This window comes from Cydia fagiglandana, chromosome 13 (genome assembly GCF_963556715.1).
Source record: "Cydia fagiglandana chromosome 13, ilCydFagi1.1, whole genome shotgun sequence".
NCBI lineage: Eukaryota > Metazoa > Arthropoda > Insecta > Lepidoptera > Tortricidae > Cydia > Cydia fagiglandana.
This window is the reverse complement of record NC_085944.1, coordinates 5,345,703-5,373,100: the sequence shown is the minus strand read 5'-3', so window position 1 is coordinate 5,373,100 and position 27,398 is coordinate 5,345,703. Positions and strand designations below refer to the sequence as shown.

General features: G+C 38.1%; 1 protein-coding gene across 2 annotated transcripts; it reads left to right on the top strand.

The window, feature by feature from the left end:
• The first annotated feature begins 266 nt into the window (after positions 1 to 266).
• On the top strand, positions 267 to 27,398 carry LOC134670091 (UNC93-like protein). Of its 2 annotated transcripts, XM_063527772.1 has the most exons (11): positions 267 to 434; positions 11,754 to 12,001; positions 12,813 to 12,931; positions 14,233 to 14,395; positions 17,697 to 17,820; positions 19,355 to 19,501; positions 21,889 to 21,955; positions 22,748 to 22,907; positions 23,192 to 23,296; positions 24,223 to 24,385; positions 24,859 to 27,398. In XM_063527772.1, the coding sequence occupies exons 2-11, from the start codon at positions 11,858 to 11,860 to the stop codon at positions 25,140 to 25,142; spliced, it is 1,476 nt and encodes a 491-aa protein (XP_063383842.1). In that variant the 5' UTR covers positions 267 to 434; positions 11,754 to 11,857; the 3' UTR covers positions 25,143 to 27,398. The 2 variants fall into 2 exon arrangements, with proteins under 2 accessions (XP_063383842.1, XP_063383843.1); XM_063527773.1 differs by lacking the exons at positions 267 to 434; positions 11,754 to 12,001 and adding an exon at positions 12,061 to 12,229.

The following is a 27,398-nucleotide window of genomic DNA, read 5'->3' as shown; positions in this document are numbered from 1 at the left end:
CTATAGTGGGAACTTACCTATCAGCAATTGGAATCTCCCGAGTTCTTGCTATTAACTGGAATCCGCAGATTCGTGGGAACAGAGTCCTTGGACGGGAAACCCTACCGGACTTATTTTGCGGATGCTTCTATTTATATTAAACCATTGTTTGCTACGCAGTAAAAAACGGTTTAAATGTTATATTTGTTAGTAATTATAAAAGGCCTTATCAGTGCGGATAATCTTGATCTCGTAGCCATATACTCGGGCGGGTTAAGTATTCAGTCAGTAAAGACCGCGCGGTTGCGTACGCTTGGCGTTTGCCATAAGACGCGCGAAAACTTTGAAAATCGAGTAAATATTTGTAGCTAAATTTAGTGGTATAGTTAAAATATAACTGTTTCGGTGGTTTTTAATTAATTTACGTTAAAAGTATGATATTAATAAAATAACAGGTAAATAAAATACCAATATTAAAACATCGCAGTTCAGTGATATACCGAATGACATAGGTGATAGATATATATTTGTTGAAAACATAACAATAACATATCTAACTAAATAACATTAGGTAGGTACTACGGTATCTTTGAATGCAACATAGTTCTATGTATAAGTATTTCGAAATGAAATTATCTATACGAATGTTTGCGATATGTGATTTTTCAAATACCTGGCTAAGTGCCAGAATACCTTACGAAAAAAATACTAATATAAAATAGCGGTTCATATAAGTACTTACAAAAAAATATATGGAAATGGTTCATTTTTAATATAAAATTTTTGTTTTGATAAAACAAAAATTGACTACACTACTATTATTGGTACTATTGGTTAGGTTTCGTTTCACTGATGTGTAAACGAAACCTAACCTACCTTAATAAACAAGATAAGAATAAAAAAAGTAAGATAAAAGTAAGCTAATTGTATACATATCAATTGAAATATTTTCATATTGTTTAGTTACTGCGAGTAGGTAAGAGTCGGTGCCAAAATAACTTATTCAGTAAAAAAAATTAGCTAGAGATAAATCCTACCTAGACAGGTTTCCTACGTAGGTAGGTACCTAGTAAATCAAGAGAGGTATAGGCAGGTAAAATAGGAACATCGTATAATGAGACTTACTGTGCCGTCAATGGTGCGTCAATTGGGGGTTTCACAATGATTTTAACCAGGATTCCCAGTTGCCTTTGTTTACAATCAAGGAATTTGATTTATACACTGTACAGTCAAGGAATTTAAATTCCGACCCATTTCGTACTTTGTCACAGTGACAACCGTACGAGGTCTCTAGCGGCTTTCATATTGATTGTCACTGTGACAAAGTACGAAATGGGTCGGAATTTAAATTCCTTGACTGTACTTAAATATTAATATCACTGTGACAAGGTATGAAGTAGCACAGAAATCTAATTCCTTGACCATACTTGCAATAGCCTCTGTTCATCTTGAAAAGGCAGAATGGCTCAACTCGTTCATTTTGATTGCGGCAAACCAAACACAGACGGAGGAAAATATTGAAAGAAAAAAAATTTCCATTTGCAATAAGAAACGCGATAACGTTGCATTTCAAGGCGGTGTGCTCAGTTTACAATCACGTTTGTATATTTAATATCGTCATAAAGAAAATAATATTTCTTTACTATAGAAATAATAACTGTCTCTACTCTCCCACCACACGGAACAACCGTAAGAAACGTTGTAAAATCTATTTGAATTTATTGCGCGGGAACACTAATAATACTATTATACTCACTATTTTTCTATCATTCGGCTCTCTGCTACCCTCCTGGGATCCACTCAGTAACCTAATCCGGAAAATTTTAGCAGGCGCTTCTGACCTTGCCCTTCTTTCCTGTACTGTACCTGACTTTTTCAACCCAGGGCGGAAACTAGACCTGATTGGGATTAGTCCGGTTTCCTCACGATGTTTTCCTTCGTCGAAAAAAATACGTAGCATAGGGATAGGGTTAGGCAGTTGCATTCCTTAAGTACCTACCGATAGGGGCGATAGGTTACCATCGCGGCATATTTCATATTTTGGCCACTTTGGTGGTTCGTGTAGACAAAGTAGGCATTCTTCGATAAAACATCCCTTTTCGTCGTCTTAAAAGCTGGTAAGTATTCGGGTATTTTTTCAGCACAATCCACACTCAATGATCCGCCACCTATGGGTCTTCACTCAGAAGCCGTTTACTGTACTTGAGGCTATAAATAGCGTGATGAGCACTCAAGAACCCTAATGCCTCATGATGGGAAAATTGCACAGTTCCTACAGTTGACCGGCGAAACGCTCTGGTCAATATCAATTGCATTTGAAGAAGCTACTCCGACTTGAACCCTACAATGCGGGAAAGTATGTGTTTTTTATTATAGGTATATTTTTTAACGGTATGCAACGACACTTACACACATTTTATCAGTTGACCGTAATTACTAATTAGTTGACATAATTGGTTTTAAAAAGCACATCGTAAGGTAGGGTTTTAATGAAATAAAATAAATGTTTTAAGAGAAAAAGCATTTCTTAGGAATTTAAAATTCTACTAAACACTTTCGGTGATATTACTTATATTAAAACAATAGTAAACCATTTTTACACAGAGATAAGAGTTATATTATTTGTGCATTTGTTCGTATAGTCTGTTCGGAAAGAGAAGAGTCGTGGAATGTATTGAGCCCCATACATTCCACGACTCATCTCTTTCCGCACGGACTATAATATACTCGTAGGATTGTGTTTTTGGTTAGAATGGTCGTCATACTTGTATGTTGACCGAATCCGCTAGGTCTGATTCTGATTCTGTACCTCATTAGGTACTACAACTTTCTGATACTATTCCTTCTTCCTCCAACCGAATAAGGAAATTGGCAAATAATTAACAATGAAAATAAAGGTAAACAATTAGCAATGATTCCAAAATATTTCATCAACTATACAGAGCACTGCACTAGTAAATCCTAGATATCTAAGGTTTAAGAAATCTGCTGGTCTTAAAGATAAAGTAGTCCTACCTCGGAGTAATTAACAATGGAGCCGCCATTAACAGGCCTTCCCCTCTGTCGAAAATAGGCGGCCAATGGTCAACCTCATGTCAACCATATGTATGGACTGACGTTTATCTGACATGACGTACCTATACATTTGATGTGCCCCTCCCCCGCAAAAAACGGCAGACTATTTTGTACCGAAAATTTTAGACATGGCGTCTCCGTTGGTTATATCCTCCAAGAGTCCTACCTACCTATCATAGTTAATGTAATCCTCAGTTAGCTGGTCTAGTGTGTTATCTCGCCGAATTCTATTGGACATGCCTTTGTAGCTACAGTAACAATTTTTATGCTTCTAAGATTATATTACTCTTGAGATAACATTGATTAAATTTAATACGGCTTCAGATCTTGGTAAATTTATAAAATTGTGATTGTAATTACTGGAGGTAAAAATGACCTGAAACTAATATAGATATACTAATAATAGGAATTCCAAATAACAAAAAATATTAACAAACACGAAAAATTGCGAGAGAACATGATGGATTCGCATATGCAACTCTTAAATACGGATATCGAATATCGTCATGCATTATACATATTATAGATAGCTATTAAGTAAGTAGTCTTGTAGAGGTTTTAAAAACCATTCTTTAAAGTCGTCTAATGCGAAACTTGTAAATGTCCATTTATCTACCTATTAGTGAGAAAAAACTTCCACCTACAGATACAGAAATAGTCACTCATTATGCAGTGACATTTAATTTTAATTCATGGTTTATACAAAAAAATGTTTTCTTTGCCCAAACAGCTAATCGCATCTTTTAGGAAGAATATCAGGTTTATAAAACAAGGTTGTATCATTTGCGAATTAGCGCTGGTTATTAGCAAAAACTGTTAATTGATCGGATTAATATACAACAACTAGCTTCCGGTATCTAAATACAAATTAGCGATAGATGTAAACAAAATCGCATGGCTAAATATGTATTTCAAGGGTAATGCAAGTGTGTAATGTTTATGTCTAGCGGTAGTCAAAAAACTACATATTAATATACGTCAAACAATATTTGTAAACATATTAATATGTGTACCTACGACGATATCGGCTGATCACTCAACTTTTTTTACATGCTTAGGTAGATACATTGCAATGTTTTTAACGAAAATTTTACTAAAGTAACAATATTCTTGTCGGTTTTAGCTCGAGTTCAGAATCTTTCAGTTGCCTAAAGGCCGAGCAACACCGGCTTGCGTGTGCGTGACGTGCGCTAAAATGTTGGAGCCGCACACGCACACGTCACGCAAGCGGTGTGCCATCTCTCATAAGGATCTGTATACTACAACGCCGTACGCGCACGTGCACGTCACGCACACGCAGCCGGTGTGCACAGGCCTTAAAGGCAGATAAATCCTAATGGCTAAAGATAAATTAGTTCCATCTGCACAACAACAGGTGGATCTGTGAATTAGGTATGCATAGTAATGAGACTAATTGAGTTTGTAAGACGTTATTTGGAGATGTCCTTGGCACATAATAATTAAGTAGTAATTATGACACTTATCTCTAAGAGATTTTTTTGCCTATGGTTAAAAATGCTTTACAGTGATTTATTATTGTTTATGCGTTTATGCGTTTTTATTGTAATCAAGTTATTTACCATAAATAACAACTGCTGTCGTTGATCTTTGTTTTACTCTCCATCTACCTATATAATAATGTATTTAAAGTTTTAAACTCCATTTCTTAGGCCATTGACTCCTGATTTTAAGAGCCAACAGGAGTGGTCATTTCTCCATACAAACGTACTCGACTGTTTCCTCCGTGGGTTTTGATGCTAGAGCAATGATTTTTTCAACACAGACTAATATTGTCAATATCTGTGTCGGACCGTTTTGCTTTTTTTGATATTTTTGTTTTTTAAGGCGCTAGAGCCCTTCATAAATGGCCTCATTGACTATGCCGCAATGAGAGGCGTTGTATTCAAAACTGATATTAATTAGCCAACAAAGCAAAACGGTCGGTCACAGATAATTTCATAATTCCAAATTTGGTTATGATTGGTTAAGTTTTGGAGGAGGAAACAGTCGAGTACGAAACCTCGATTTTTGTGATTTTTACGCAGGATTTTTCGCCTTGTCCTTATCGCACTAGTTTTAGGAGCCGCTTCCGTTAGCGAGACGGGTATATTTACCTAAAATATTTAAAACTCAGCTCCTGTTTCGTCTTAAAATAATAGAGTGCTGACAATACAGAAGCGAGCACTGTGCACGGTCGTCTGGGTTAATAGTAGACACTCTTGCAGGGACGTTATTGTTTTACAGGGAATCATGAGCCATTAGCAGTATCTGTTTGAGGTGATCATGTTTATGCGAGGCTATATTGTATAGTTACCACACGGGATGTTATGCCATTTACGGTTCTTGTTAAATTGGAAATTCTATAGCGTAAGTATTGAACAACCAATTTAGCTAGGACCCCAAGTGGCGCAACAATCGCGCGCGTGATGGTACAAACGAGCGAGTGTTGCCAAAACTCTGTGACTTAAATTAAGTATATCCTCTTAAGACCCAAAAGTACTTATTCAGTTCGATCATATTCAATGGGGTTGGCAACTGTCAAAGGTTTGCATAGATGGCGCCATCATAGCTTGCCCCTTTTTCTATGGTATGAAAAAAACAATAATTTGACACAATTCTAGGGATTGACAGGGCAAGCTATGATGGCGCCATCTGCTAAAAACTTCTACCGGCCAAGCCCATTGGAACGGAGTTGCATTTGTTTTGTTTCGTTCAATTTTCAAACAAAACCAAAATCAACTCTATTCCCTGCACTAAAGGTTCAAATTGTTGTGCCAAATTAAATTATGCGTTTTTCTTTTGTATGGCTGGGCCTTAGATGGATATAAACTTTGAAGGTGCGTCGTCAACTAAATGGTTAATTACCTTGCAGTTTGGCCCAAACGCACGGCCATTCACTGCATATTAGTGAACTCTGTAGCCCGAAGGGCCAGGGCCATGTTTGATTACATGATTACTCAATGGTTGGCTGATTACTTAGTATAGAGTTGGTACCTATATTCATTGTACGCATTTAACGTATGCTGATAGTAAATCGCCAGGCGAGGTAGCTTAAGACGAAACAGGAGCTGAGTTTTAAATATTTTAGGTAAATATACCCGTCTCGCTAACGGAAGCGGCTCCTAAAACTAGTGCGATAAGGACAAGGCGAAAAATCCCGCGTAAAAATCTCATAAATCGAGGTTTCGTACTCGACTGTTTCCTCCTCCAAAACTTAACCAATCCTAACCAAACTTGGAAATCTAAATGATTATGAAATTATCTGTGTCGGACCGTTTTGCTTTTTTGGCTAATTGATATCAGTTTTGAATACTACGCCTCTCATTGCGGCATAGTCAATTAGGCCATTTTGGCCATTTTTGAAGGGGTCTAGCGCCTTAAAAAACAAAAATATCAAAGAAAGCAAAACGATCCGACACAGATATTGACAATATTAATCTGTGTTGAAAAAATCATTGCTCTAGCATCAAAACCCACGGAGGAAACAGTCGAGTACATTTGTATGGAGAAATGACCACTCCTGTTGGCTCTTAACGAAGCTCTATTTGTATTACTTTATTGTCAGCGAAAGTTTTAAGTATAATGCCCATTAAAACTACTTAAGTGACAGAAACTGTCAATACCCATCCCATATGTTAAACTTTCTGTTCCAGACAATTAAGAATCACTTCATCTAATTTGATAATTTCTGGCTGTGTTTTATATCGACAAAAATTGGTTCTTAGAATGAAATAATTTTAGGTTGGACCGACATTGAAGGACTTGTTTAGGTACTTCCGGGTACCGTACAGAAGAGACAAATTAAAACATTTGTTTGACCCAATTCAAATCTGCAATAGTTATATCAATAATTGTTTAACTTACTAACTTGGCCAAATGAGAATAAAAACGACCTGGAGTTGGCACCGAGTGTGGACTATAGGGCTGCCAACTTTTTTTTGGTGGAATATAGTATTTTCCAGAATCAGGCATCAAAAATGTACATTTCAAAAAAATATAGTACTTTTAGATAAAATACTAAATATGAGTGTAATATACGTTTAAACGGAAATATAGTATTTTAGCGTACTATATTTTTTTCCAAAAGTATATATATAGTACAGAGAGCCAAAATATAGTACAATACTATATAATATAGTACGGTTGGCAACCCTAGTGGACTATGATACGCGGGTTTATTGTGCAGTTAATGCAGGGTTGCAGGCTTTTATCATGATTACACATAATAAACGGCTTATAGTAACCAAAGATTGCGCATATGCGCATACGCAATGATTGTTAGGTTTAATACTCATTGCCAGATAGATTAAGAAGCTTCCTAAATAGATTTTGTGCCTACGTAGAGCAGTGTCAGCAGTATTAGTAAAATGTACCTATGACGTTTTCGTTGCAGGGGGCCTATTTGACTCGAGATATTGGCAGAAAGTTGACCCATCAGTCTTTGAGACAATGGCGACGTCACATCCAGTCTACCAAAGTCACGTTATGGTTAAAGTCGATAGCTATCTATCGACTAAAGTTCAGTTTTAAAATTAATATCGCCACTTTTGTAAAGCATGTAGCACATATGAATGGAGCCGTGAAATCATGACTAGCCTTTTCTTAGACACAGCTAGGTCATAAGTTTACAATGTAAGTAATTTGTCACAGAATATTGGTACATTACTTAAAGGAAATATGTTAATAAGTTATTTAACTACAGTTGCAGTAACTGTGTAAAAATTTTATTCGCCTAGGTGTAACTGCTTAGGTATCGTCTTAACATGACTCTTAATGCCTAAGCCATTCGAGTGCATGTTCAGACATTTCTGAGGGCCTACCGCGAAAATCGAATTTCATTATAGTCTGCCTGATTCGTGCGATAGAGAGGCGATAAAGAACTCGATTTTCGTTTACCCTGTAGACCCTCTGAGCAACCTCATCATGCATCAGAGGGCCTACCGCGAACCACGTTCGACGTGTTGCCTCTCTGTCGCACTTGTAAATTCGTACGTAAGTGTGACAGGGAGGCAACACGTCGAACGTGGTTCGCGGTAAGCCCTCAGTACCTACAAATATACATCAACACATAACAACACAGAGTGCAAGTGTTTTAAGTCACGTGTGAATGGCGGTTTGACCTTTATCCAAATATACTCAATTTATAAAAAGCTTAAAATTAGTTGATCTGTAAATAAAACATGATTGACTATGTACCTATTACCTAGATGATAAGTCTATTATGTCGAGGCCAAAATCAGGACGTTATAATAAGTAATTTGTTAATGTCAATATTGTCATTTTATTGCATAGCATAGTATAGTACCTATATACGGACATTTCATGCTTACCAAAAATAAACGACTAAAATGTAAGGGACTTTAATAGGCTTTAGCTATTAGCAGTTACATTTTCAACAGATAAACGAACTATCAGGGGGCAATTTGACTTGTTTAAATTACAACTCATGACATAGCCTACAGAAACTTAGGGTTCATATTGCGTCAGACTAAGAATTTCCGTAACACCACAGCAGTAAAGACTCTATACAACGCCCTAGTTAGGAGTAGATTGGAAAGTGGCGCACTTATATGGAATCCATACGAAAATAAATATATTATGCTAATTGAAAAAATACAGAATAAATTTCTTAGACACCTATATTTCAAAAACTATGGGGTATATCCATTTTACCCTTTGATGTACCCAACACTTTTTGTCCTAGGTATGGTTGGGTACATCAAGTTAGAGGTGAGAAGAAATTTAGCACTGGCCACATACGTTTTTAAAGTATTAAGGGGGATAATTCACAACCCGGAAGTACTTGGTTCACTGGGACTGTTGGTGCCTCTAGGGCCTCGAAGGCGGGCGCCGCGCCTGTTTGCGCGCCCGACTGCACGCACTAATTTACTTGCCAAAGCGCCCATTGTCAGGGCAATAGTAATATTGAACGAAGTCTCCGCCAAAATAGATATATTTAACTGCACTCTGAGTGAATTCACAAAGATAACAAGCTGGAAATTATGCTATCAGCCAAATATTTAGTTATACTGTAATAATATTTTTAAGTAGGTTGTAAAATGTTAATTATTTAATTTTGTCTAAATTGTAATAATAATCTTTGTGTAATATTTTTTAATGTGTTGTTACCTGTAAATTATTTATTTTTGTCTTCCTTTATGTAATACATATCGCGCATTGGATTACTCTGTAAAGTGGTACTGTATACTTGATTATTAAATAAATAAATAGCTCCCATAAAACTGTAATTATGACGATCTGATATTCGAAGTACATTACTATATAATTTAATGTAGGTAAGGCTGAATAAAATAAAGTCAAATTACTTGAAGGAGGAATAAAATCATCACACACACACAAACACGACACACACTTCTTACATCATGTTTGATAATAATATTGCGGTTTTGTGTACTTTAGATATAGCCATTAAGGAACTACCTATATTACCACAATTCAGGTAAATTACATATTTTTTACATACAAAGAGCGAGCGCAATAATAACACACAAAAACCCCTAAATTTGAATATGCGCACTTACACGTAGGTAGGTAAGTATCCTAATATTCAATAAATATATGGTCGCAGCTCTATAGAATAAATATTACATTTTGCAAACTTTAAGTACCGTAAAACGGGGTGAGTAGGTTTCGCGGGGAGAGGTGGGTTATGAATGGGGAGAGAATGTTTGAGAGGGGGGTGAGAAGAAAATTCAAGGCTACTGCTACAAAAGTAATGTATTCCAATTTAAAATGGAGCTATAGTAATACGCATAATAAAAAAAATCGATCCAACAATCTAAATCACCTTTGTATGAAAAACTCTTTATCGTCAAAGTTATGTAATGGAACTACCCAAAATAAAATACAAACTAAAATACAAACGTCCGAACCACTTATTATATGTGTATATAATAAGTGGTTCGGACGTTTGTATTCAGTTATCACATGTAAAAATAAAATTTTATCGAGGTTTGAAAGTCAAAATTCACCCACCTCACCCCATTTTACGGTATTACACGAAAGGCCAAAAGAAATAACAAAAACAATCCATATTATTAGCGAAAACTTTATCAATGTTTGCGTCTTCGTATATCTGCCATAATTCAAAAAGGAGCTTATTAAATGCATTTGAGTGTAATTATAATTTTAATTATAAACGGATGTATAAAATATTACAATATCAAAAATATGTCATCACCCTTGAGTCAGTTGGGTACCAGTGAATTTTTGTTGTCATCCGACGAAGATTAGGTAGCCTTTTTACTTAATCCATTTTTTTCACAAATTTAAATTTATATTGTCTTATTCCAATTACAAGCACACCATATCCAAGATCCGCGATATATCTAAGGAAACATTGTATTTTACGAGTACATCTAAGGAAAAACTGTATTTTGCGTGGAATTAGAAAACCACACCATCTCGCTTGGGGCTAATTCTGGCTAATTACGCGGACGCATGATCTTTACAACCACAACCTTGATTCAGCATGTGCAATGCAACTACCCGGAACATACGCTAATTATTATCATAAAAAGTATACTTATATATATTTTTTAGTTTTTATAGAGCAATTAGTCGCGTGACCCTGTCACATTATTATGGTTTATTTATTTATTACATCGTCGTACTTTGAGAGAGATGAGGTGATAGCAGGTCCATGAGACTAGACGAGTATTATAACTAAACTGAGTAAAAATACCTAACTATATCTATTTGAAAATGTCCAAGCCAAAATACAGTGCGATATAGGTAAATAATCTACGGGTAAATAGCTACAATTTTTTAGAAGCGCTCTAGAACAATATAGGTAGTATAATACCTAGCAACTAGCAATAATAGGTGCAGGTAAGATACCTACTTGTGTGCGGATGTTACCTATGTAATTTATTTATCTGAGGATCTGTTGAAATCATATAAGACAATATGAGTAATTCAATATCTAAAAGTAAACATCAAAAGTTATTATTAAAAAAAATTATTTAGAATAAAAAGAAAAATTAAACCAATTGAAAATTATATAGTTATAAAAAATAAACCATTACAAAAGCGTTGTTTGGTGTAAGAATAGAACCATAAAAAATAATGATGCAAAATACGTGACCACGACACAAAAATATGACTAGCAATTTTATATTCCTACAAAGTAATAGGGTAGACTGTAAAAAGTAATATGTTTTATTACCAGCGGGTAGGTACATAAATACATGGTTGGTAAACATTACTTGATATATCTGTGTCGTGCGTTAAATTTACTAATGTTATAATAATTTTTAATAGTTTAAGTCAACAATTAACATACATATAATACTTAAGTAAATCGACGTGTCGCGACAGTTCGCCAGATAGCATTGTTACTGGACGTGATTAAACCTAAAACTATAGTAAATTAATGTGACCTAAATTTTATTAATCATATGAAGTGAAAATTCATCTTCAGTAAATTTATGTTAATTTTATTTCGTTACAATGGAGTATTTAAAACTTTTTTTTATTAATAACACATTAATCTAAACAAAAAAATCATTAAAAACTAAACTTAAATACAAATATATGTATCATTGTATAATGTATTTATATATATATTATAGCTGCCAGTAAACCAGACAATATTCAGCAGTCTGTAGTTTATAGTTATTACGAAATATAAATTTAAACTACCAAATCGCATACAAATCTAGCTTTTCTTTCTACAGGCACATCAAACTAAACTTGTGTAAAAAGAAAGTCTTGTTCAAACAGTGATTACAAAATGAAACTATTCTAATATAAACATTATAGTGCAATAAAGTGTAGTGCAATGTGCGAAGTGAAGAAGTCCGGTATGGAGAAGGTGGAGAAAGGAGGCAAGGAAGTGTTGCCTAAGCCGGGGGAGACGTGGAGGATCGTGAAGAATGTTGTTATTATCAGCGTGGCGTTCATGCTGCATTTCACGGCTTACAGTGTAAGTATCACAACTTTTGCGCACTACTCATACTAAAGTAAGGTGGGATAAGAATTACCGCGGGCAACATAAACACAAAGTGCAATGTGAGAAGTGAAGAAGTCTAGTATGGAGAAGGTGGAGAAGGGAGGCAAGGAAGTGTTACCGAAGCCGGGAGAGACGTGGAGGATTGTGAAGAATGTTGTTATTATCAGCGTGGCGTTCATGCTGCATTTCACGGCTTACAGTGTAAGTATCACAACTTTCGTGCACTAGGTACTTAAGTACTTACTTATATACTAAAGAAATTCGATACTAACTAATAATTAGATTCCATGCCGGCGTCTATATTTCCGTGTTCTTATAACCCGGCAACCAAGAGTGAACAGGCACCTTCTGGGCGAGCTCGCTCCATCGTAGGCCACGTCTACGCCTCGGCTAGTCTGTGGCCATGAGTAAGCCCACACATAAAAAAAAAAAGATAGGTACTTAAGTAAAACTTCTTAGCAACTGTATAATCGACGTATAAAGGGACCCACTGATTAACAGTCCGCCGGACGGCATCGGCCTGTCAGTTGTTCGGATCTGTCAAAATTTTGTTCTAACTGACAGGCCGATACCGTCCGGTGGACTGTTAATCAGTGGGCCCCTTAACTCTTAGGGGTTTCACATTGTTGTGTCATCGGATGTTTGATGATCTTAAGAGAAAAACAGCTGCTAAAAAGTGCCCTATCGTAACAAGTCGTTTGTTTGGTTTAGTAGTAACTTTAGGAATTGGCCCATATTGTGCAATGTATTGCATTGTTGATGAATTTCGGTGTGATGATTTCAGGGGGCAGCCAATCTCCAGAGCTCGATCAACGCCGAGGCGGGGCTGGGCACCGCGTCACTGGCGGCCGTGTACGCTGGCCTCATCTTCTCCAATATCTTCCTGCCCGTGCCAGTTATCAAGTAAGTGTGAAGAAGCGAGTCTCCAGAGCTCGATCAACGCCGAGGCGGGGCTGGGCACCGCGTCACTGGCGGCCGTGTACGCTGGCCTCATTTTCTCCAATATCTTCCTGCCCGTGCCAGTTATCAAGTAAGTGTGAAGAAGCGAGTCTCCAGAGCTCGATCAACGCCGAGGCGGGGCTGGGCACCGCGTCACTGGCGGCCGTGTACGCTGGACTCATCTTCTCCAATATCTTCCTGCCCGTGCCAGTTATCAAGTAATTGTGTAGAAGCGAGTCTCCAGAGCTCGATCAACGCCGAGGCGGGGCTGGGCACCGCGTCACTGGCGGCCGTGTACGCTGGCCTCATCTTCTCTAATATCTTCCTGCCCGTGCCAGTTATCAAGTAAGTGTGAAGAAGCGAGTCTCCAGAGCTCGATCAACGCCGAGGCGGGGCTGGGCACCGCGTCACTGGCGGCCGTGTACGCTGGACTCATCTTCTCCAATATCTTCCTGCCCGTGCCAGTTATCAAGTAAGTGTGAAGAAGCGAGTCTCCAGAGCTCGATCAACGCCGAGGCGGGGCTGAGCACCGCGTCACTGGCGGCCGTGTACGCTGGCCTCATCTTCTCCAATATCTTCCTGCCCGTGCCAGTTATTAAGTAAGTGTGAAGAAGCGAGTCTCCAGAGCTCGATCAACGCCGAGGCGAGGCTGGGCATCGCGTCACTGGCGGCCGTGTACGCTGGCCTCATCTTCTCCAATATCTTCCTGCCCGTGCCAGTTATTAAGTAAGTGTGAAGAAGCGAGTCTCCAGAGCTCGATCAACGCCGAGGCGAGGCTGGGCATCGCGTCACTGGCGGCCGTGTACGCTGGCCTCATCTTCTCCAATATCTTCCTGCCCGTGCCAGTTATTAAGTAAGTGTGAAGAAGCGAGTCTCCAGAGCTCGATCAACGCCGAGGCGAGGCTGGGCATCGCGTCACTGGCGGCCGTGTACGCTGGCCTCATCTTCTCCAATATCTTCCTGCGCGTGCCCGGTATCAAGTAAGAGACACTAGAATCTATTCTTTTGAGCGTCGGCGTCTAATAGTCAGAGCGCTATGGAAAATGGTGGCGATGCGCAGTTGCGCCAACGCGAACATAGAGTAAATTGCGAACAGGTGCTTTAAAAATAAATTGTGTAATTGACATAACATCGCGATATAACATATATTTCTGATACTTTAAGAGGGTTTTTCTGATTTTTATTAAGATAGGTATGTAATTTGTATGACATTTTGCCCATTTTACTATGATTAAATTAACATTTGAATAAACTTTTAATTTCAGATGGATGGGCACGAAGTGGGCGATGTCTCTGTCCTTTATAACGTACATGCCATATATGGCGGCGCAGCTGTGGCCGCGTTTTTACACCATGATACCCGCCGGCCTGATGGTGGGACTGGGCGGCGGGCCGCTGTGGTGCGCTAAATGCACGTACATCTCTGTGGTAAGCTAGTGACGTCCTTCATAACGTACATGCCATAAGGTAAATGTACGCTTCACCGAATGCTTAAGCCCTAGACTTACGTTTAATTTTTTTATTAGTTCTGATATTTTCTTACGAATATGTTCAATACTAAAATAGGGACATAGATAAATTTGTCCTCATTTAAACATACCTATAAATTACTGAAATGATTGGACGTGTATTAAAAACATTTTTAAAGTCATTTCTTCCAATTTCCTTGCTTGTACCGTTTACCGAACTAAGAAACGTGATTTGCACATTATACCGAATAGGGAGCCCGCATTACCGAACTAGGAAATAATTGTATGAAAATATGGTGTTGAGTGGTGCTCAAACTTCAGTAGTTCACTATTAAATCCCTACTATGCTTCGTTTTTTAGCATTATAAAGATGGTAAGCGATCTTGACGTGTCTTTTTTATTGAAAAATACTTTTGAAAAATAAGTCAGTAAGTAAGGTACGCAACAATTATAAAACATGTACGCATATGTATAAAAAAGTTGGTCCCATAGTAAAAGTTGCTCAGTATAATCCCAAAACCTCCCTGGGAATGGGAATGTAGTTAATTTTTAGCCACCCTGTATGGGAACCCCGGAATTTCATAACAAAAGATAAAAGTTTAAAAAAATCACAATCGCCCACGACGAGAGGAATCTAAAAAAAATTTTTGGACATCTAGGTTTGGACCACCCTGTATAAAATATTATTGCTTCATTATTTTTATTATCCTATTCAGTTTTTTTGTCCACATTCCAAGACTATTATCAGGCGTCCAATAAGTATGTCTAAAGTTTGAAAAGCGCTGGCATTGAAATAATGGTCACAAAAAATAAACATATAAATATCGACCTAGCCTTTATCGTAATAAGGATGATATTCTCATGAACGTCGAATAGAAACATGGCCAACGCAAACATGAGTTCGGTAGCAGAGACCATGGGTACCATTCACCGAACGGCCGTTCGGTGAACGAAACATGGAAAATATGTGGAACCTATTTCACGAACGGATTTTGAAAATAGTATTTATATCGTAATCAATGTGGTATAACTACAAATCTATCATTAAATTTAATACTTGAATCCATTACAAAACCGCACATGTATAAAGTTCTTGCTAATACTGACGTAAAATATCTAAAATTATTGTTTGATAATAGTCTTGCCAAAAACCTTATTTTGATGCCAAAAAGTCGTAAAACATGAACATTTCAAACGCAGTTTTATAATAATCTATATAGGTTATTGTTGTTCGGCAATTGCTCATAAAATTACAAATACATTAAGTTATTTGTGAAATTAGGTAGTTAATCTAAATAGTTCGTAATCAACCATTAAAAAAAATATTTCAAAAACATACGCTTTCCCTGATTCCGGACGCTGTTCGATAATACCTTCCAATCAAATTGTCGGTGTACTCATCACCGAACTCACATTAAGCTTAATTTCTGATAATATGACTGCACTAAATTAGTTAAATTTACTAAAATACACAAACTAATTAAGTAGTTACACTGAAAAACCATACTTTGAAACACAGAAGTAAATTTAAAAGGTTTTATGACCTTAAGAAATATACGCAACTTCTTACCGATTTCTTTAAGGTTGCCCATACAAAGTGGCAATCGGCAGCAACGATCCGTTTCGATCAGTTGCCACGTCCCAACTGCGGGACAAATTGGCCGACTCTGAGGCATAGTGGAAGGGATAGGTATTTAACTCGTGGAAAAAAAATACGCAAGTAAATATCAGCTGTAAATAATCGACTTATAGCCTAAAATAGAAGAAATTCGGTGATACGGACGGATATTGAGCGTTCGGTGAAGCGTACGTTTACCTTACATGGCGGCGCAGCTGTGGCCGCGTTTCTACACCATGATACCCGCCGGCCTGGTGGTGGGAGTGGGCGGCGGGCCGCTTTGGTGCGCTAAATGCACGTACATCTCTGTGGTAAGCTAGTGATGTCCTTCATAACGTACATGCCATACATGGCGGCGCAGCTGTGGCCGCGTTTCTACACCATGATACCCGCCGGCCTGATGATGGGACTGGGCGGCGGGCCGCTGTGGTGCGCTAAATGCACGTACTTACATCTCTGTGGTAAGCTAGTGATGTCCTTCATAACGTATATGCCATACATGGCGGCGCAGCTGTGGCCGCGTTTTTACACCATGATACCCGCCGGCCTGATGGTGGGACTGGGCGGCGGGCCGCTGTGGTGCGCTAAATGCACGTACATTTCTGTGGTAAGCTAGTGATGTCCTTTATAATGCACATGCAAATTTAACCCATTTGAAGTGTACCACCGACGTTGTACGATATATCCGCGGGACTGATGGTCGGACTCGGCGGCGGACTCCTGTGGTGCGCGAGCGAGCGATGGCCTTTATATAATGTACATGTTGCTTTTACCTTATTAGGGATTAAAATAGAGGCCGTAAAATAGAGGATGTGCTAATGTCGTAAAATTGGTTATATCTTAATTAAATAAACCAGGCGTCTGTTCTACGTAATTGTATCAGCACTTACGAGAGTAATATTAAATACGAGCACGACTCCACAAAACATTATTTGCTAATTGAAAATCAATAGGAAACAAGCAGCCAGAGCAGTATAAATACAAACATTATTAAGGTTTACTCGGGTAATTCCGAATGTCGAAAACTGTTGGATAATTCCGAAATGAGACTTTTATTATGATGGCATTAAGGGTGATTTTCATCTGAATTTCGGAATTATTCGACATTCGGTATTACCCGAATACACCTTACTTACAATTTTTTTTTGCAAACTTCGTAGTGACATATACAAACTTTAACGTAAGTTATTTGCCTAAATTGCTTTACTTAGTACATCATCCCGTTCTTATCAAGTATTAGATCACTATAATGTATAGGTACCTATTTGTGTCACTTCAATGAAGCTATTCAACTCAATTTATCAAATATCAAACACAAGCTACTGTTCTCGTTTTGCTAATTAGATTATCCGCGAATAGGCAATACCTAGGCATCTTTATTTACAGAAACTACTTTACCTATACTAAACATAACGGTCATACACATTTTATTGTATGCTTAATTCGTCAGCGTCTTTCCTGTAGACATCGTAAAGTTAAGAGGATTAAAAGCTACCTAATTTTTGCACTGCACTTACGGCGGAATACATTTTTTTAGTACTTGAGACACAAATGAGACAAATTTTGTGACCGGGTCGTTAATCGATGTTTTGTTTACAGAAGTGACCTTTTTTGAAATATGTTTGACCCATTTTCATTTCAGGTGTCAGAGGTGCACAGCAAAATATCCAACATCCCTGCCGAGGCGCTCCTGGTGAGATTCCTGGGGCTGTTCTTCATGATCTTCCAGATGAACCAGGTGTGGGGCAACCTCATATCCTCATTGGGTAAGTCATACTTGTAAATGAACCCTATTTAAGACGCTGGTGGATTTGGAAAAGTTTCTATGTCATCAATTAGAAACCTTAGCAAATATCTTAAGATGCCTGCTGCAGCCTTGGAACAATTGATTTTTGTGGATTATACACACTGTAATGATTTTTTAGTCCTATATCTCGTTTTCAACGTCAACGTCATCTAAGCTTTGTCATAAGACCTGAGTGTCATATTTGACCCAAATCTTAATTTTCATGGCCATATAAGAACCCTAGTTTCCGACTGCTATCGGAGATTAGGCTTCGTCATCCGCAATGCTCGTCAATTTGACAACCCCTTTGTGATTAGACTTGTTTACACCGCCCTGGTTAGGAGCAAACTCGAGGCAGCGTCTGTAGTGTGGAACCCCCACGAGGTCACCTATACCCTGCTTCTAGAAAAAATCCAAAAGGCGTTCTTGCGATTTTTATACAAAAAAACCTACGGGTACTATCCCTTCCTTTACCCGACGAAATTTCTGCTTGGCACCCTGGGCTTTAACTCCCTGGAAGTGAGGCGTAATTATGCTCTCGTGACCGGGGCGTGCCGAATAATACGTGGGGATTCAGACTGTCCACAGCTGGTCTCACAACTGGTACGCCTTCTTGTGCCCCCTCTGTTTCAGTCAAAGATTAATTTTAGGCCACGTAATCGCGACTTACTGGCAGTTCCCAAAGCGCGCACTGTGGCGTACAGGAACTCTCCATTAGTTCGCGCCTTACAATACCTAAACGCACTTCTCAAATCAGCACCTGAATGCGATATTTTTGCCAGTAGTTGGAAGACGTTATGTGACGAATGTAAGAGGTTATGTGAGGCGATGGATGATCACCCGTCTTCAGTTAGTATTTAAGATTATTGTTATTGTATAACACAACTTTATGTTAACGTTTTAGGATAATAATAATATTGTTTGCATTCCACAGTGCCTTAGTGTCTCACTGTAATACTGTGTAATATGTTTGAAATAAAAAATAAAAATAAAAAATAAAATAACATAAGTAGCGCTGCATACATAGGTACCATTATTTATTGACCATGCACCAGGAAAAAGTTACATTGTACCTAATTCCAATAATATATAATAATATCGACATCACGCTATTCGCAAATTGCTCGAGAACTGCACACGTGGCTAACATGTACAGCGAGCTGCAATAGTGGGAATGCACATTTGCAGTTGTATGTACCTACTACATATATAATGCAAGCGAACAGTTAGAGGGCCTTGTACAAACGGGTGCATTTGCTGTGCGTGCGTCAAATCTAAGGGCCTACCGCGAGCCACGTTCGACGTGTTGCCTCCCTGTCACACTTACGAACGAATTTACAGGTGCGACCGAGAGGCCGGTAGGCTCTCAGGATTAGACGCACCGCCAGGCGTTTATCCACGTTTTCAATCGGTGATTATTGTAACGAACCCAGGAACCAATTTAAAAGTAGTACCTAATAGTAAGAAGTTTTGTTCCCATTTTCGTAGAGTTTGACTTCTTTCCTTGTTTCCAGTGCTATCATCGTCTGACAACGCAGCGGCCGTGACAGCCGTGAACGAGACGATGATCCCGGTGCTGTGCGGAGCCAACTTCTTGCCCAGCGCCGACGCGGGGGAGGCGTTGCAAGCGCAGCCGCAAGCCAAGATACAGACCATCGCTGGTCAGTTAAATTAACTAACTAATACGGCTCAGCGACCCAAAGAGAGTCTTGGCTCGTTTAGCACGCCACTTTTCCCGACCCTGCGCCGTTTCCTGCCAAATATTACTACCGGCCGGCCACCAGGCAGTCTTCCCAGGTATGCCCTCTTCTAGTCTTCTCCAGGTACGTCAGTTTAATGAAGTTTTATTACTTATTTATAGCCCAAAGGGGTTCTAAAATAAGAACTTGAGACAAAAGGTTTTCTGATTTTTTAAGTATAGGTATATATCTTCTTTATCTGCTGCATGTCTGATAATATATTATATGCCAGTAGGCAAACGCTTCCTCCGAACTTAATCCAGTCTATGCTAGGTTTCCTACCTACTCCAGCACCTGCCGAATATCGTTGTCCCATCTCTTTAAAATGTCTTACCAATTTTTTTTTTTATAGCCTATCGGCCCGATTCCAACTTTAAGATACGTCAATTAATAGATCTAGAAAAGATATGGATTAGATATGTCAGTGTCAAACAAGTGTCAAAATTGACGTTTCTTCAAATACGTCACTTTTGACACTTGTTTGACACCGACATATCTAATTCATATCGTTTCAATATCTAGTATTAGCTAGTTTGTTACTGCACGACACCTTGCACTTTGAGACTATGCGCTGAAACTTGGCACAGCTGATTGTTAGCTGGTCTTGAGCACATACAGACCGGGAGCCGTCGAGAGCCACGTCTCATTTAGTGGGGGGGAGGGGGGGAAGTTCGACGCCGCCGCGCTTCACTTGGAGCAACATTTCTCTAAAACTATACCTATTAGGGCATGTGATATATCATTTTCGGATAAATTAAGGATGAGAAATCTAGTTTTGGAACTAAAACAATGCACTTTCTAACAAAAAAAAAGCGTAAAGTAGAAAAGACTAAAAAACGTATTTGTGATTTTTTCATAATTACCAATTTTTAAAAAAAAGTGTAGCAGGAATCTGAAAACAAAAAATACAGTTGTAAAGGTACACTTATTACGTTTAAGAAAATATATAGTTTATTATACAAAACTGTTGATAAATGGGAGATAAAAAATAATAATAAGCGTGGGTCAGAGTGATCTCAATACAAAATACTATGAATGTGGGAAAGTTACTTAAAATTTGTTCTACAATCGTTTATTTTTTTTAGTTTTTCGTAAATAAATCGTAAACGGTAGCCCACAGCAAAAAATAACCTTTTACGTAAATAATCTGTTTCAGATTTCTTATAAAATAAGTGCTACTGTTTTTCGCTACAATCAATATTTAAAAAAAATATTGAAGGGAGAAAATAAATACTTAGGTCCCCTTTTTTAGTCATTCATTAGCCAAAAAATTTTTAGTAGATGAATAATTAGCATAAAATTTCCTATATAAAAGGTTATTAAAACTTTTTGGCTAGGATCAATATTAAAAACGATATTAAAGAGAGAAAATAAATTCTAAGGTCCCCTTTTTAAATATTGATCCTAGCCAAAAAGTTTGAATAACCTTTTTTGTAGGAAATTTTATGCTAACTATTCTTGTATAAATATATTTTTTTGCTATTGGCTATCCTTTACGAGTTATTTACGAATGACTAAAAAAGGGGACCTTAGTATTTATTTTCTCTCTTCAATAGTTTTTTTAAATATTGATCTTAGCGAAAAATAGTAGCACTTACTTTATAAGAAATCTGAAACAGATTATTTACGTAAAAGATACTTTTTTGCTGTGGGCTACCGTTTACGAGTTATTCACGAAAAACTAAAAAAAATAAACGATTGTAGAACAAATTATAAGTAACTTTCCCACATTCATAGTATTTTGTATTGAGATCACTCTGACCCACGCTTAATATTATTTTTTATCTCCCATTTATCAAAAGTTTTGTATAATAAACTATATATTTTCTTAAACGTAATAAGCGTGGCTTCACAACTGTATTTATTGTTTTCAGATTCCTGCTACACTTTAAAAAAAAATTGGTAATTATGAAAAAATCACAAATACGTTTTTTAGTCTTTTCTACTTTACGCTTTTTTTTGTTAGAAAGTGCATTGTTCTAGTTCCAAAACTAGATTTCTCATCCTTTATTTATCCGAAAATGATATATCACATGCCCTAATAGGTATAGTTTTAGAGAAATGTTGCTCCAAGTGAAGCGCGGCGGCATCGAACTTCCCCCCTCCCCCCCACTAAATGAGACGTGGTTCTCGATGTCTACCGGTCTGTATCTGCTCAAGATCAGCTAACAATCAACTGTGCCAAGTTTTAGCGCATAGTCTCAAAGTGCAAGGTCCCCATACCACGGTGTGCAGTAACAAACAAGCTATCAATCAGATTGAATGCTATAATGTGAACGTTAAAGGTTTTATACCCTTTATTTTTCTAGGTATTTATCTTGCGTGCATGGCCGGGGCGGCATTGATTGTTGCCGTCGGTGTGGATTCTATGAAAAGGTGAGTAAATTTAACCCCTTTTTAAGAATACTCACTTAAAATTCTGCCTATTGCACGCCAATCGAAATTAAACCTTATTTAATTGCACAAACGGGTCTACCGCGATATAATTTCATTGAAAATTAAATGTACTAATAGTCATTTGCGGAAGTGCCGCACTCTTAATATAGACGCTGTTTAAACCATCATCTTATATCTTCATCTTATTGATGTGACAGGCCAATGATGATGATGAATTTCATTGATATGAAATTATATCGCGGTAGATCCGTTTGTGCAATTAAATATGTGTACAACGCGAGAGTTTAAAGTGTTATATTGAAATTAAACCTTGTGTCCATGTCATAAAAACTCCAACGTTTTATAATGTTAAGAACCTGCCGGCCTAGCCAAGGTTACAATCGCTATCGCTTCCACAACGATAAGCATTGTGTCTCTCTATCACTCTTCCATATAAGTGCGACAGTGACAGTTGCGTTTCGATCGCTACGGAGCGTAAGCGATTGGCATCTTGGCTACGCGGCCTGTGTCCTTAAATTTAATCGTCTTCGTAATCGATGTAAGTTCGCCTGTTAATTGTACTGTAGGGCTTAGTACGTACCAATTCTGCAGCATTTCTTTCGTATTGTGGTTGAAATATGTAGTTTTTAAAACGATAATAATTGTAATATCTTCAAATATTCTTACATCATGACTCTTTTCATCATGACGATTCTTGAGCTTACCGTGGGGCTTAGTCAATTTGTGTAAAAAACGTCCTATAATATTTATTTATTTATTTATTATCATCAGATACGACACGGGTCGCAGCGGTTCTGGCGAAGGCAAATCCGGCCTAGAACTGCTGGCTGTCACACTCCGGTTATTGGTGGAGCCAAACCAGCTGCTTCTCATCATCATTAACATCTTCATAGGCATGCAGCAGGCGTTCTTCGGCGCCGACTTTACTGCGGTGAGTTGCTTACAGTTGATTTTAAACCTTGCTTCATCGCAATAAGGGTTAGGCTTTGGTGAAGGCAAACCCGGCCTAGAATAGTTCTAGACACCAAGAAAAGTCTGCAGCGGGTTTGAGAGCCCACGCAGTGTAAGTGTTATTTATACGTCGTTTTACATAGAAGTTTGACGTTTAAAATAACACGTGCACTGCGTGGGCCATCAAATCCGCTGCAGACATTTCTTGGTCTGACTCTGTGTCTTGTCTTGGTCTGATAAACTATTAATGTCTAATTTTTGCAGTCATTCGTGTCATGCGCCATCGGCACAGGCACGGTGGGGTTCGTCATGATGGTGTTTGGACTCTCGGACGCTATAGGCTGCGTCGTCACTGGATACTTGGCTAAGGTAAATCAATGCGCCATTTAATTGAATGCCCCATAGATATAGAGAGGACACGACCTGTTGCTGCTTATATTTGGGAGAAGCTCGTGGCAGAACATGATGGGTGGAGGCCTGGAGTGGTACCAGGCCGAACCATAACGAAAGCCACGACAACGCCTGAACGCGGCGAACCACGTCCCTCGTGTTGTCTCCCTGTCACACTTACGTACGAATTTACAAGTGCGACAGAGAGACAAAACGTCGAACGTGGTTCGCGGCAGGCCCTCTGGGTCGCGAGTGCGCATGAAGGCACAATGGGGCACATAAGAATTTGGGGCCCTTTTGGAAAGCTAAGAAAGCGAATTAAAGTAGCATTTTTCTAGTATGATCTTCTATTTATTAACTATGAGTAGGTAAGCAAATATCCCTCGGAATATAAAATATCCTTCGGGGCCCTCTGAGGATGGGGGCCCTGGGCACGAGCCCCGTGTGACCTTATGGTAAAGACGGTACTGGGTAGGCCATGATATGATCCTCCATTTCAGCTATCATAAGTGCGTAAAGACGCTGCCTGAACTATCCACGAAAATGTACAAGTCCTCTCATTGGGGTGTGTGCTTTTAATGTATCTGTGTATACTTAATGCACAGAGCGACTACCGCGAAAACCGAAATTCGCAATTGCGGGGATCTTTCTCTTTTACTCTAATGAAGGCGTAATTAGAGTGACAGAGAAAAATCCCCGCAATTTGCGAACTTCGATTTTCGCGGTTATAGCCCAGATTTTTATCAATAAGATAAAATTAACCATTTCGGTAGGTGGTGACGGTGGTGTGGCGGTATATAGAGAGATGACGCCTTATCATGTATCATAAGACTCTAACCGCGGAGATTCACTATTCGTTATTTATCAGCTAAATATTTGAAGTAACTAAGACTCCATTTTTTCAGATTTCAGGTCGAATGCCTTTGATTATTGGAGCGACTATCGTCCACACTGGACTGCTGGCGACACTGCTCGCGTGGCAAGTGCAGGCGGGCTCTGGCTACGTCATGTATGCGATCGCCGTGCTTTGGGGCCTGGCTGACTCTGTATGGATGGTGCAGATCAACGGTGAGCCATTTAACACAGAATCTAAGGCCCCTGTAGACAATGGGCCAGAGCCGGCCAGTCCAAGGGACGCAGCCATGCGGTAGAATGTGATAGCAATATCACTCGCTCCTTCCGCGTAAATGCGTCCCCCAGACTGGCCCAAGCTGGCCCATTGTGTACAAGGGCCTTAAAGCCTTGGTGTCCGTTTGACGACGCTACGTGCTTGCCATTTTCATTTTTTCAGACTAGCTTAGTAAATGGTTCTACTGAAGCGACATAGACAAACAACAAACAACGAATCTTTCTTATTGCTAAAACTACCTGAGTACATAGCCAACATGCCGATCATTTACGCTCTTATTTTGGTTCCACTCCCTCTTACTCTAAACTACTTAAGCATACGTGTGGCCTAAAAATATGCTCTTTTGGAAGCAACATAAAACACAACCTATTAACATTCCAAGTAATCTTTAGAATGACCTCTATATTTCCAGCGTACTACGGCATCCTCTTCCCAGGCCGCGAGGAAGCTGCCTTCTCCAACTTCCGCCTCTGGGAGTCCGTAGGCTACATCATCGCTTACATCATCTCCCCCTACCTACGGACCAGCGCCAAGACTTGGCTACTCTTCGTCATGATGATAATCGGAGTAGCGGGATACTTCACCGTGGAGTGTAAAGAGAGGAGGGTTCAGAAGAAGCTGTTGGAAAAGGAGAAGGAATTAGGATGTGACAAGGGTTGTGATAATATAGCTTTTCAGAGTATTGAGAGGTTTTGATTCATGCTAAGTAGTGTAAAAACTAGAGCCCTTGAAATTCTCATCTTTAAGATTCGCGTTAGTTTTAAAGACCTTAGAACCTAATTGAGTCGACATTAAATTTTTAGTCTTGTGATTGCTTTCAAAAGGAAACAAAATATTTTTTATAAAGCTTTTTTTAATATCCATTGTCGCTCCATAAGTAATACAATTTATGGCAAAGTATTAGACTAAAAAAGAGACTCAGGTAAAAGCTCGAGCGAGTCAAGTGGCCTTAAAAAGACACTAGGTAAATGCACCGGACTTACGATTAAAAAATTTGGAAGGAAAATTCGTAAATCTGCGTCAACTTTGTCTTAAACTTTAGATCTAGTCTAAATTATAGACGGGTCTCCAAACTTTATTACCTGGGGGTTCTGATCTGATACTACCTTGTCACGGCCCGGATTGTATGGCTTTTGGTTCTCACACTTCTTCGCTTCACCTTCTGGTGAAGGACAAGCAAGGGCTCGCGGGATGGATCCGGCCCTATAATTTAAAGCTTAGGTATTTAAATGTTGAGTGATATTGTAATTAAGAAAATGTTAATTAAATAATTAGTCGATGTTAGTTATTCGTAATACACGTATTGCAGGCAATACAGTATTTTAAGTATCTATGTGTTATTGAATGTTATTAGTTTTTGGTAAGAAAGGTTAGTTGGGACAAGACAAGAGTGATAATACCATCCATGGTCCAACTGCAACCAACTTATACTTCCTTATGTTTTTTATAAGCTGCCATTTAGATTACCTGTATAAGGTGCTAACAAATTACTCACGGGTATTTTTAGAGATAATACATTACATTAAAACAATTAACTTTTAACTGTAATTAAGGAACCTTTGTATACAGGGCGTCCCACGGCTACGCCAGATGGAGGGAAAGTGCCCTGAATATTGTAAATGGAACATTTTACTGAAAGAAGACATTATTTTAATTTAAAAAACAATTTAAACTGCATTTATAGATTTTTAAATAATTACGTGATTGAACCGGGAATCGAACCCGCTACACGAGAAAAAAAATCAACCTGTAGCTTTATCATACCGATCGAAAGGCTTCATCATAGTAATTATTTTTTGCTAAATAACATAATGTCAGAAATTAAAGGAAGCCCATGAATTTTAACATTTTTAATTCAAAATTAATCAATTTAATTTATCAAATGCTCAAAATGAGTCTCATTCTGTTGAATACAAAGCAGAACTCTTGATTATTTGGCGAAATTTCACATCAAATGTTAAAATTCATGGTCTTCCTTTTGTTTCTGACACTATGTTATTTAGCAAAAAACAATCCTTATGATGAAGCCTTTCGATCGGTATGATAAAGCTACATGGTGATTTTTTTTTCTCGTCCAGCGGGTTCGATGCCCTGCTCAACTATGTAATTATTTAAAAATCTATGAATGCAGTTTAAAATGTTATTTAAATTAAAATAATGTCTTCTTTCAGTAAAATGTTCCATCTCCAATATTCAGGGGACTTTCCCTCCATGTGGCATAGCCGTGGGACGCCCTGTATAATTTTTTTGTTTTCATTTACCGAACAAAAAAAAAATAATAATTTTGTAAAATAATCAACCCTATTATGTACCTGTCAAGATGTTTAAACCTGTCTGATAACTGTCTGTCATGTCACGTCAAAAGTTGTTTTCTTAAATGTCATTATGATTCGACGGGAAATGATGGTTTAAAGAGGTTCTAGAATGTCTCATTTAATTATCTTATTAACAGGGTGTTTTAACGTAGCAAATTTGTTTCCTAGTTTTCTCCAAAAAAACAAACCAGTGATGTTTTATACTTAAATGTACTCCGAGAATCGAGTACTATCAGCTGTAAAAATATCCGTGACTAATTTGTTAGCTCCTTATATTTCTTTAACTTACTTTACTAACTTTAGACCACTTTTGACGCCTTTATTAATATTTTCAAAAATTCAATTTGTAACAGATTTTTACTATAGACTTATATCTACATAAACCTTTCCAATATCTGTGATCCACTTATTCTTTTTAGATCTAAGTAGGAATGTAAATTTATTTTAATAATATTTTTAAAGCATGTATTAAAAATGTCGTATGTAATTAATAGTTATTGTTATTAATTAGTAACATTTAATGTGTTCTATTACCTAAGTTTACCAGTGATATACGAATTACATTAGGTATACTAAGCTACAGTGATACTGTTTGTATTGTGTTATAAAAATAAAGATTAAAGTTAATATAATACGA

Bases quoted from the DNA above. Each gene is read 5' to 3' on its own strand.
- LOC134670091 (XM_063527772.1), top strand. From the start codon at position 11,858: ATGTGCGAAGTGAAGAAGTCCGGTATGGAGAAGGTGGAGAAAGGAGGC. The intron at 12,932-14,232 runs GTAAGTGTGAAG...TTTTAATTTCAG, and splicing joins CTGCCCGTGCCAGTTATCAA to ATGGATGGGCACGAAGTGGG. The intron at 19,502-21,888 runs GTCAGTTAAATT...TTATTTTTCTAG, and splicing joins CAAGATACAGACCATCGCTG to GTATTTATCTTGCGTGCATG.